The following is a 13092-nucleotide window of genomic DNA, read 5'->3' on the forward strand; positions in this document are numbered from 1 at the left end:
GAAATATAGCAACACTTGCATTGGCTACCCAGGAAGTTAGTAGGTAGTAGTAATCAGGTTAAAAGAAGAATATCAGTAAGTTTTGATAGCTTTAAGGAAACAATAGATTAGTATGATGTTATTTCTGCTTCTATCAAGTATAACTTAGATTGAGTTTTAAGATCAATGCCTCACCGATTTTTCTGTTTTTGTAGGAGCTGAAATTTGCATAGCTACCCCTGGTCGTCTTATTGATTTTCTGGAATGTGGCAAAACAAACCTTCGAAGATGTACATATTTAGTTTTGGATGAAGCAGATCGTATGTTGGACATGGGCTTTGAACCTCAGATTAGGAAGATAGTTGAACAGATCAGAGTAAGTTTGATTGCTTAACTTTATCGCTACTGACTCGGTCAAATTGACTGAGTTCATAACCATGGAGTACTTGCTATCTTTTCCATACTATAAATTTTAATACAGTACATGTATTTTCATAAAATTTGGTACACTTTCAGTAAACATTACAGGTTTCTTTATTTACAAAAAATTTTTTTATGAAGCATTTGTACTAAACATTTGTCTGTGAATATATAGTTCTTTTTTTTTTTTTTTCTTACTACAAGCACAAAGTGATTTTCATTTTAAGATTTAAAATTCTCTTCATCTCAAAAACCTTAAATTTCATTTGTGTGATTTCTAAGTAAATTTCAAATGTTTCAGAGCTAGGTAAATCAAACCTTCGTAAGAGGCTGATCTGATAAACCTTTTATGCTTCTTAATACAATTTATTTTTATATTTGGTCTTCTAAAAAGTGTTTTGCATATTACTTTATTATAATTTACTTTTCAATTATAATATATATAATGCTTTTATAAACTATTAGTTTGTCAGAAAAATTTAAAGAACAGTTTATTTTAAATTTATCCTTTATTATTTTGTCATATTTGTACAAACTTTTTCATACGAATAAACTACCTTAAAGTAAAAACAGATCTTTTCTCAGTGATTTCCTTTTCTTTATTATATTTATTATTTAATCCCGTGAAAAAAAAACATAAAGTTAGCAATGAAAGAAAAATGTTTGTTTGTAGCCCGATCGACAAACACTCATGTGGAGTGCCACATGGCCAAAGGAAGTGCGAGCTTTAGCTGAGGACTTTTTGAAGGATTATGTACAAGTGAATATTGGAGCTCTTCAGCTTAGTGCAAACCACAACATTCTTCAGATTGTTGATGTATGTCAAGAAACAGAAAAGGAATACAAGTAAGTGGTATTTTGGAGATTTAAAATCACTTTATGTTTCTCTGGTTTTTATTCATGGTTATTTTGATATTGAATTTGTATTATTCTGTAGTTTAGATCTTGTATTTTGCTTGTAACTTTTATCCTCACACTACTTATTGCATTAGATTATTGAAGTTGTTGGAAGAAATCATGGGTGAAAAGGAGAACAAGGTAACTTTTAGTATTTTCATTATTATAGAGTGACTAACTGTAGTATCATAATTCCTTGAATCATAGGGTGATTTCATTTTATCATTTTAAAACACAGCTGATGTAGATGAAATAATGTAAAAATTTTAGTGATTGAATGAGTTTGAAGTTGTTTTTTTTTCTTAAAGTTACAACTTGTAAATTTAAATCTACCTAACTTTGAAAAGTGGAAGAACTTTTTTTTTGTTTGAAATCAAAAATCATATACTGTTTGTTTGTATTCATTCTGATTATAGTTGTTAAAACCTTGTACTCTGTCTTTTTAGGTGACTTAATATATGTTTCTTGAATGAATAGAAAAGTTCGGTCCATTTAGAAACATTTTAGAATCTTGATCTTATTTAGCTGATGTTCCTTTGTTGGTTTTATACTCTTTTATAGGAATATTTTTTATCTACGAGTTTTTAAATTATTCTTATTTGTATGATATATTGTAAGTTAAAAATTATTACAGCAGTATTTGTGCTGAACTTGTGTTAAGCTCATAAACTCTGCTACGATTAGATTGTGTTACCAAATTGATATTTGTGTATACTTTGAAACTTAATTTGATTCTTCACGTTAGTATTTTTTTTTTCTAATGTCATTATGATTTAATTTCATATTCTGAAGAATCAGGGTATTATATTAACCATATTTTAAATTTGAGTATATAGTAGAATTATGCAACTTTATAGCTATACTTATTAAAAAAGAATTAAACATTTATTTTTTAAGACTCTTGTTTTCGTTGAAACTAAAAAGAAGGTTGACGATCTTACAAGAAGAATGAGACGAGATGGGTGAGTGTTATATATTTACAGTAAAGAATTTAATATCTCCAAAAGGCTAAAATATAGGTTTAGAAGAAAGCTGTAACCTCTGGAAAACGTGGGGATTTCTCTGAATGTGTTGTATGTGTAGCTGTGGAAAGAAGGTTAATTTATGTCATAGTTTCAATGGTATGATGCACGGATACAAACAGATATAATGTCAAAAACTCTATGGCATTATGCAGCAAAAGGATTTTTGGTATACAGGTTATCTGTTTTATAATTCATGCTTGTGTTAAAATGTCTAAAATACAATTAATATGAACACCCATTTTTTGTTGCTTTATTATTATTATAGTGATTTTTGTGGTTAAGAAAGACAGTTTACCCAAAGACGCGTGAAAAAATGTTCATAAAAGTTTGTATGAACTAGAACTGTAGTCATATGGCCCCTCATATTGTAGAGGGAGTATAGTTGAAAAATTATAATATTGATAGTATATCTATAAATGTTATGGTGAACTTTTTCAAGGTATAAAAACAACCCTGATATATATATATATATATACTGATATTTATTGCGTTAATTTTACTTGTAAATGTTATGTATTCTGTAATACCCCAATTTACAAACACTTTTCTTATTACAATGATATTTGAGGTATCACTATAGTTTTGAAAATGGGACGAAAATTAAAAATGGGATGTAAAAAAAGTCATTGCTAAGCTCTAAAATAAAGTAGGTAAAATCCCATAATAATGATAAATTAAAGTTGATGTAAATGTCACTTAAACATTATACAAATCAAGCAATTCAAAAAGGAAAGGTAAATATAAATTAGTCATTTAACTTTATCATGACCAGTCAGTATCTTCCAAGTGTTGAGTGCACACCTGAACATTACATTTCGAAATTTAAGTAAATATAATAAATTTATCAATTTCAACAATTTATATTTTCTGTCATTATGTGACAAAAATTGTCATAAAATTTAGTATAATTTGCCAAGAAAAAAAGATGAAAACTTTCTAACTTTTGTTTCTGCACAGCTTTTTTTTTTTTCTGAGTTATGCCTGTAAACAAAATATTTATCTTTTTTTTTAATTTCTATTTTTTCTGGCCAGTTTAAAGTATAAACTTATATTTGCCAAGAAACTATTATCCTAAGAAAATATAATAATTAATGTCATTGTTTTTCACATGATGTTCCTTCTCTGTCAGTGGTTTTATTACTACAACCCTTAGTTGCCACTCTTTTATGATGTCTCAGCATATGGTCTGAACTGTTGCTAATAAAGTTGAGCTTTGTAACTAGCTAGGACCAATGCCTAAAAACGACTGGATAGAAGATATTATAATATAAAGTGGTTTGAGTAGTAATTTCTATTTTCTTAATATGCTACCTACCTTGCTGTCCTGTAAGGGAGAACAAAGGATTCTAATGTGAAGTTTACAGCATTTAGTTAATAAAACCAGATCTAGAAATTTCTATAGTTTCTGTAGATAGTTTTTCATTCCAGAAATTTTTTTGGATACTAAATTTTATCTATTTTAAAGCTACGGAAATTTTCTATCTTGATAATACATCAGGTAAGCTTAGTTAGGTTGAGTGAATGTAGTTTAGCAAAATATTCTGATAACTTAAATTCTTGTTCATTGAATATTGTTAGTTTTTTCTATTCAAGCATTATGAACAAATCAGCTAATGTATTACTCATTGAAAATAAACTATATTTATTCAACATAATCTGGATCAAGAGTGCTGTTTGCAAAAATCATGATACCTAGCCTGAGAGAGATAACAGTGACACCATTTTGGAGGGTGCAGTTCTATGTCACTATAATTCTTTGTTAGTTTTGGCTGTGTTTTTTATAATTGATAAAATAAAGTATCAAAAGAATTTTGTAAAAGGATTAAAATTAAGTTGAAACTCCGTAGATATTTAATGTTGAACTCTGATCAGCGATAAAAATAAATAAATTCTGAGATGAAAGAATGTATTTTTAATGGTTTTGTTTTCAAAACTGTATCTCGACAAAATTTTGGAAATTTCACAATGTAAAAAGCTATAAAAATGCTAAATCGTTTTATCTGGATGTTTTGAAAACAGAAACTAGGTACTATTTAGTAAACTTGTACTTATTTTCATGTAATTCAATTAAGTATTTCCACTGTGAGGAGGAAAAAAAATTGTGAAATATCAATGTCACCCCTCTAAAAATAACTATTACATAAATTTTAATATATAACCACTATGATAAATAATGAAAATAGCCTCGTTTTTTGCTTAAAGAAGTGTGAACCTATTAAGCATCATTCAGCATTTATTAAAAATTTTCATCTAAAGTAAGCTTAGGGTATAGTAAAGAACTAAAATAATTTAATAAGTAACTTAATTCACTGAAGACAATTATTTATATCAAACTGACTAAAAATACTCAATGTAAAGAATTCATACTTATAAGGATTAAGTTACATTGAATCAGAAATTGGATATCCTTACTACTAGTAACATTTTTGGCCATAAATGGGAGACGAATATATGGAAAATTGAATCAATATTCACAAATGCATTGTTGGTTGTAGATGGCCTGCCATGTGTATCCATGGAGACAAAGCACAACCAGAACGAGATTGGGTATTAAATGGTAAGCCAAGCCCTTAAAGTTGCAATTCATTCTTAGAAATGCATCATTTATAGGTTTGTTGTATTGTATTAAGCAACAGTAAACTGAGGTTCTGTGTATATATTTTTTTGAGTATTCTTTGTGATTGAGAAAAATGTGTTATAAAATGATGCATTTTTCTGTTTATGAAGACCATTTAGCCGTAAGCAGAGTATCTTATCTTCTGTTTATTAAAATCTCTCCTATAATTGTTGTGGAAGGAATTGTGATTTACTATTTTATTTTATAGCCATTAAAGTGATATCTACAAGAAATATAACTTTCTTGATATTGGTTGTAAAACACTGGTAAACTAGAAAATGTTTCTTATTGCTGAATATTCTTAGCACTAAAGTGTTAAGTATGCTTTTATTCTTTTTTTAACCAGTCGACTACGTATTTTAACTACATTATACTTTTATGTGTGGACACTGTCCAAGTACTTATAAGCTTCAAGTAATTAAAACTGTGTTTACCATGATTGGTAACAAAAAGGAATATGGAAGGGTGTATTTATTATATTTTTGTTCTAAGGAAATATGTAGAGATGAGTTTTATACATCTAACTTTCTTGTACATCATTAAACACATTACCAGAATTTTAATTTTTTTGGGGTATGAAATAATTAACTGAAGACCTGTGCTCAGTAGTGTTTGCTTAGACTCTGTTCTTCTCATTTTGTTCACTGTACTTAGGATTAAATATTTTTTTGGTAATATAAACATTTTGCTGTAGGTTATATAGTTTTAAGATGACCTTATTTACTTGTAAAAGTTGTGATCTAGACTTGTTGTAGATAGCAATGACGCCAGTATTTTGAAGTGATTAGTAAAATGCTTTTTTGTAAAGCAACTGTTTATGTTAAAGCCAAGTCTTACAAGCAAATTTAAACTTCTAGTTTGATCAGAAAGGCAGAATTTATTATGCTAACTTGATTTTTCTTATGGGAAGATACTGTTTCAGTTTTGTTTAGTTAAGTAATTTTTGTTCTAAAATCTATAACTAGTGCTAGTAACTACAACCAAATCTAGATCTGTGTTACATTGTATAGGTCTCACCATGACAAGAGACAAATGATACTAGTTGAAGAAGGCTTGTATTATCTAGAATAACAAATAATTCTTTTTGGATAATTAGCATAAAGTTTACTGACATCTTGTAATGCTTTGGCTTAATTGGCATCAAATGAACACAAAGAATATAAAAAGAAACCAAGTTCACATTTCTCAGTATACTCTAAATATATATATGTAAAGTTTTTTATTTTAGTGTATTAACCATTGGAACTTAAAAAAAATGCTGCTTGTTATAGTTAATAAATACGTATGGTGATTAGTAAATAATTAAAGACAGCCATTTGCTGTTTTGTCAAGTGGCAGGATGTTAAGAATCAAAATGTATGTTTGTAGGGAAGAACGATACTAACAGTGGAATCTTTGTTGGTCTTTTAGAACATAGTCTGAAAGTTTTTTCTGACCATATTATGATTTATAGCTCACTATGTGTTTCTGCTTATTATTTTTTGTGTTTATTTTATAGAATTTAGAGGAGGCAAATCTCCAATTCTTGTTGCTACTGATGTGGCTGCCAGAGGCCTGGGTATGTGTTGAATACATTAATTAAGCTTAATGGTGGGTGTAAGGTAATTTTCAGCTAAAGTTTAAAGTTTTTAAATTTACCACTAATCTCAATACTATTTATTGATTTTATTTTATTAATGTGTATTTAAATGTATATATATGAAACACAGACAATAAAACTTGGGTTTGGCATGACAAGATTGAGAGGGCATGTTCAATTTGATATTAATTTTTTAAATAAAATATTTAGATTTAAAGTTTAAATATTTCAATGTTCATATTTGTAATAAATGTAGGTTTTAAGGTTTTATACTTCTTGAATATTTGTTAATGGGAGGTTTTCTTCTTTCTTTTTCAGAGGCACTGTAATTATTGGCAGTTACATTCGGTGCCTCTGTAGCTGGTTCACCTGTTCCTTCGCAAGGTTGTAACTTCGTCGAGGACCTTGCGTAGGATTTTTTTTGGCTGACTTCTCTTACTATAAATCCGTTGGTCAGTCAGACGTGGAGTCCACTCGTTCCCTCTCTGTGGCAGCTGTGCACCTGTCATGTCATCCCCTGACTCTGAGTCTTCTGGTAGTCATCATTACCTGTGGTTGTGCAGTCAAAACAGCTGCTCTGGTTTATTGTATTCTGTGCAACATTTGGATTATTATAGCATATGCAGCAGTAAGAAATGTTCAGGTACAAACAGGTATCAGCACAGCAAACTATTCTACATGTAAGTTATGATCTTGGGAAATTAACAATACAGAAAGAGAGCAATAACCAGAGAGCAGCTACTCAGTGGGTCCTTATAGGCAAATAGCTTAGCAGCCAAGTGGTAAAGTGCCATTAGGCCCTGTCAACGTCCACTCTTCCCTCCAAGGACGTACAGGGCTGGCTTCTATAAGCATCTTGCCTGTCTCTTTAACTTGGGGCTCGCAGTCCTGCTGATGACTGGAGCTATCCTTAATTGTTGTTACCCACATGGAGTGAGAGGAAATAAGGAGACCATTCAACCACAGGTAATTGGTTGGCTCTTGTTTTATTCACTTTTTTTTTTACATAATCTGTAGCAGAGCCTTTATCATTGTAGTAGTTTGATACATGTAAGGTGCTTTGAAACTCTTAATTTTTTAAGTTTAAAGCTTTGTAATAGACTTTTATAGTTTTTGGAAATCTTTAGTTCACAGAAGTGTTTAATTTTTGAACCTTTTATGAGGAAAGCCTGAAAGTAAGTATTCATTTTATTGATATATTCAAGTAATTTATATATAAAGGCAAGTGATAATTTACCAGTTACTTGTAATGGTTGTGCAAAAAATACCAAATAATTTTAATAGCACAGACATGTTCTTTATATCGATTGTGATTTTTGTCCAGTTTTTATATAAAGAAGACTTAGTGATACATTTGCAAACGTGTTATGTGACCAATTCTAAAGTACCAGAGTGATATTAGTAAAAAAAACTTGCTACCATAGCCATATTAAAAATTTGTAATGTATTTGTACCAGTAGAGGTTTTATTCAATTTGTATGATGCAAGGTGACATTTTTTTAATATACTAACTTTTTTCATAAACTTTTACAGTGTTTATATGGTATGTGTTAAATATCCAGCGTTCCTTGTTGAAAGATCAGTTACTAGTAAAATTTTAAATCATTTAAATTAAATGTATTATTGCTTCAACCATTTCCTCAAACAATTAATTATATATTTCCTTGTTTTTTTCTCATGTGTCACATGCGGCTTTGTGACTGTTATGTGTATATATATATATAGATGTTGAGGATATAAAGTTTGTCATAAACTTTGACTACCCAAACTGCTCTGAAGACTACGTACATCGTATTGGACGCACAGCACGAAGCAACAAGTCTGGCACAGCCTATACTTTTTTTACACCTAATAACATTAAGCAGGCCAGTGATTTGATATCTGTTCTGAAAGAAGCCAATCAGGTTGTTAACCCAAAGCTGTATGAACTGATGGAGATGTCTAAAGGAGTCTCTTCAGGAAGAGGTACAGTTTTTTTCTCTCGTAATTTTAAGAATCTAAAGTCTATTAAAGAGTGTTTGTTTTTTTTCAAGCAGGTAATTTTCTTAATAACTAGTTTTTAATTTTGGTGTGCAAATTCCCGAAACACTACATCTTGGCCATTGGTAAAATACAAAATTTTCAGTCTGTATCTACAAATCTATGTTCCAAAAAAATAAAAGATCCAGCTACTTTGATTTATTTATTGGGAGAAGTCTTGAGTTTTCGATTCTCAAATCAAGTTTTGCCGAAAAAGAGCCACATGATGTAAATGTTTGACCACTAAAGCAATAAGGAGTATAAATTTTGAGATTTTGCCTAAAGATTTAGTCCTAAATTATAATTTAGTTTTCACATTTCTTTTATGATTCATGAATTTGTTATATTTCAGTGTTCATTATAACACTTGAATTAGGAAAAAAAATGGGTTCCCTTATCTTTTTACACACACAAAAAAAAAAGTTTCTGCTTCAACAGCAAAGGAAACAGAATGAATGTTGTTGTGTTGAATCAAAGCAAAATAAAGACAAAAAAACCTGTTTTTTTTGAAAACTTTATGATGGTGAAAATGATTCATAGAAGAGCTTTAAGCTAGTTTTAATCTGTGGCTCCTGGATGCATCATAAAGCAGTTTTCTCCATTCTTGGTGTTACAATTTGTGCTTTAATCTGACCACTCATATATTTGATAATTATATCAATCACATTAGATTACAACTTTTATTATTTAATGAACATAAGTTAGAAATTTTCAATTATTAAGATTGTTCTCTTTTTAGATAAAACAAGACTATAATTGCAACACTGCCCTCTTATGTGAGCTTTACCTGTTTGTTTCATCCGTTAATTGTAGTGAGACAAGTGTTTGTTTAAAAACGTGATAAATGTTTAAAAAACATATTTAAATTATGTTTTATTCATTGGATATGTTGTCGTGAGTTTAAAGTTAGATTAGTATTTCGAGCAGTGTATAGACTCGTGATACGAAGACAAATAAAAAAGCAGGTTAAATTATGTTCACTCAACTCATAGCAGGTTAGGATGTACAAAAACAGTTGTGTCACTGACTGACTGACTATATGTGTTACTCAGAAATCTGATATAATAATTGTTCTAGTTAAAAATAAGAAATGGAGTATTTTAGTTAGCATTAGCAGTAAGTTTATTTGTAAATCTTCCCTCAGTAGCTCAGTGATAAGTCTGAAGGCTTACAATGCTAAAAACTGGGTTTTGATACTTGTAGTGGGCACGGCTTTGTGCTCAACAACAATCAATCATGTTTTAAATATGGTGGGCTTCAGAAAAATAAGTGATAACAGTTTTGTAAAAGTTTGCTGGAATTTTATAATATTCTTAGTAAACTTCAAGTTAGTAATATTTACATAAAAACCACTACCATTAAGTATAGTCTTTCTCTTCAGTGTTGCGTAGAGTAAGTCTCCAGGTAGGATTTGTGTAGTTTTTATTTCTATTTAAATGCTTATGATTTTATCAATTTTGGAAATTATAACATGTAATTTTTTTTTTTACAAATCTCTAGTTGGGTGTACAGTATTTAATTAGAATATTGCATTAACCAAAATGATGTTACTGCTATTAATGTTGAAAATTATATTCTTTAATTGTTACAAAGGTCGCAATCGCTGGAAGAACCCTGGTAATCAGGGAAGTGAGACCCGTGGTTACAATCAAAACTATGGACGAGAAAGCAGAAGAGATAGTAGTCAAAGAGGTGGTAGGGATAGAAGTGAGAGGGGTCGTAATGACCAGGACCAAAGAAGAAGATCAAGCTCTAATTTTTCAAACCAAAGAGAATCAAATAAGTTCAGCAACCAACCATCACAGCCTCTTCTTCCCCAGCCTCAAGGGATGGGAAATTTCAACATGGCCAGTCATTCTGGTAGCAGTGCTTCTGGTGCACATGCTGGAGGTCCACCAAATCAGAGAAGTGGTAAGATGATTAACTCGCACCATGGAAAGCTAGTGAACCAGCAAGGACAAGCACAAAATCAACACACTGGAAACCAGCCAAACCAGATGTATAACCATCAACAGCCACAGCAACATGCTGGAAATATGCATATGAATGGACCAAGTGCTCCTAACCAGCAAGGTCCAATGGGAATGTCTGGAATGATGATGCCCAACATGTATGGGCAGTATGCAGGCCTCCAGATGCAAAGAGCTCAATCAACAATGAATGGAATGTTCCAGTCTCCACCGCCACCTCCTCCTCGTAACTAAACTTGTGAAGTAAAATGTATCATCTGTTGACTCTTGCCATTATTCTACTTTGTCTACCAGCATCTCCTCCTCGTAACTGAACTTGTGAAGTAAATTGTATCATCTGTTGACTCTTGCCGTTATTCTACTTTGTCTACCAGCATCTCCTCCTCGTAACTAAACTTGTGAAGTAAAATGTATCATCTGTTGAGCATTTCTATTCTAACCTGTTCTTGTACTGTTTTATATAACTTATAAAGTTTTCATTAATAGGTCGTCTGGAAATGTACTAATTTGGTATGAGCTGTACATTGTTATTTTTCACTTTTGTGCTTTTCATCAGTATAAAAGGTACTTTTTATTTCTAAATAACTTATATTTATTTTTGATGAATATTGTTATTTCTAGCTGTTTACTTTATAGTGTAAAAGTTCACAGTATAATAAAATATATTGATATCAAAGCTTGAATTCTTTCAGAAGATGACTTCTAAAGTATTCCGGCTGTTAGGTTTAGTTAAATTTGAATTGGTGTTATATGTGTGAAAGTAAATATTTTAATTTAGCTTGTCAAATTTTCAGGTGGTGTGTCTTGGGCAGTAATTATAGTGTGGACTACACATACATTTTATGTTTGAAAACTTAGACCTTTATGTTTTCTTTGTAAAGTGATCTGTGACTCCTTTGTTAATGAATGTGTTGAGGGGCCATGAAAAATGACTTTGTACAGTGTCATGGAAGTCGTTCTGCTTCTCTTAAAATCTATGTTTTATATCTGTAATAAAGGTTGGTAAAATTAATATACTTGATGTGTTAAAAGCACATTATTATACATTTACAAATCAGTTATATTTTTATTGTTAAAAATACACTATTCACCAAATCATCAGATCTAAACATTACATTTGAAATAATTTTTATTATTCATTACTATTAGGAAAATGTGTGGCTGTCGCTCTGATTAGGTGGGCAGGCCATATGGTGTCAGTGTAATATAACTAAACTATCTGGCAAAATGTATGTTTAGTGCTTTTGTGATTATTAAAATTCTTAGACTGAAATGTATATTACTAAATAGTGCTTTCACATTTCTGTTGTAATCTTTTTATTTCAATAGTTTTTGGTAGTTCTGACATTAATAATACTGTTTTATTACTGTAACCACGTATAAAATTTATCATCAGAAAAAAAAAAAGAGTTAATGCTTCACATAATCTGTTCTAGTTGAAATATTTAGTTGATACATTAAAAATTTATATTGTTGTCTGATTTCCGAACAGTTAAAAAGCTTGATATATATTGACACTGATTTGAATGTTCCATTCCTTATGCCATTGTTGTCTTAAAAATTATATTACTAAGTAAACAGTTGATGCCACAAGTTCAGTTTCAGCAAACAAGAGTTAAATTACTAAAGTATTGATAATTTAGTAGATTTCAGGTTCCAATAAGCAAACTGTAAAATGTATTAAATTGGTATTAAAGGTAATTTTAAATTCCCATTTGGTAAAAATTAGTAGTTTGGTGATCATTTATAGATTTAACAATAGAACTAGAATGTGACACAATTTTTAAAAATGGTGAAACAAGAAAATGTGTATTATTGCGATAAAAAAGATTTAGCAAAATAAAGCAATTAGGTTACAAATCTGTTAAATCATTGAGATTGCCCTTGTCCTCAGGGAAGGAATTTAAATGATGCCATAACCATTCTGTCCTGCAAGTTCCCTATTTTGGACAACAAAAATAAGTTGTTTAGTGTAGGAAGTAAACATAACTATTTAGGCATCAAGTTTCTTGTGTTTCCATCACAACAGGATTCCTAAAAATACAAATCACACAAAAATACTGTCCTACTACTTACTGATAGGGTTTCCTATATATATATATATTACCAAGAAAAAAAAGGGGAAGGGATAATTTTCATCCATTGTTTTTAAATCTTTACACTAAGTGTTGTGACAAGCAAAAAATGACTCAACATGATGCAATATGTGGACTCCAGAAGTAGTGAACATTAAGTAACCAAGTTGGTTAACCTACTTGTCATGTTTTGTGCTGTGATTAGTCTTTTAAAAGGAACTAAATAGTAATCCTGTCACGTGCTCTTCATTTATGTGATTGTTAGATTAAAATTCTGATCTTTTTATATATTCTTTGTGTATGTATAATGTGCTAACTGCCAAAATATACTTTGAAGTAGTTAAAATGAACCATGCTGAAATTAGTACTGCTTAAAAAAGAGCTAAAATAAATGCAGAACATTTTATAAATATTGACTGGTCTAATGATTGGAAAATCCCACTCCACAACATGCTGCTGGTCTAAATTTACTTGAACCTTGAGGTTTCTGATCTGGTCTAAGTCTTAGCCC

General features: G+C 30.2%; 1 protein-coding gene across 3 annotated transcripts in view; it reads left to right on the top strand.

The window, feature by feature from the left end:
* The window catches only part of LOC106460902 (ATP-dependent RNA helicase dbp2-like), a 24865-nt gene extending 12645 nt beyond the window's left edge, over positions 1–12220 (top strand). For 2 of the 3 annotated variants that reach the window (XM_022387708.1, XM_022387707.1), the window contains exons 7-14: positions 195–355; positions 1073–1245; positions 1392–1437; positions 2194–2258; positions 4817–4878; positions 6437–6496; positions 8243–8482; positions 10130–12220. In XM_022387708.1, the coding sequence (XP_022243416.1) occupies positions 195–355; positions 1073–1245; positions 1392–1437; positions 2194–2258; positions 4817–4878; positions 6437–6496; positions 8243–8482; positions 10130–10740 (1418 nt within the window). In that variant the 3' untranslated portion in view covers positions 10741–12220. The remainder of the gene's footprint in view (positions 1–194; positions 356–1072; positions 1246–1391; positions 1438–2193; positions 2259–4816; positions 4879–6436; positions 6497–8242; positions 8483–10129) is intronic. The other variant, XM_013920661.2, reaches the window with a different exon arrangement.
* The last annotated feature ends 872 nt before the right edge of the window (positions 12221–13092 follow it).

Source organism: Limulus polyphemus, unplaced genomic scaffold (assembly GCF_000517525.1).
Source record: "Limulus polyphemus unplaced genomic scaffold, Limulus_polyphemus-2.1.2 Scaffold857, whole genome shotgun sequence".
In the NCBI taxonomy this organism is placed as follows: Eukaryota; Metazoa; Arthropoda; class Merostomata; order Xiphosura; family Limulidae; genus Limulus; species Limulus polyphemus.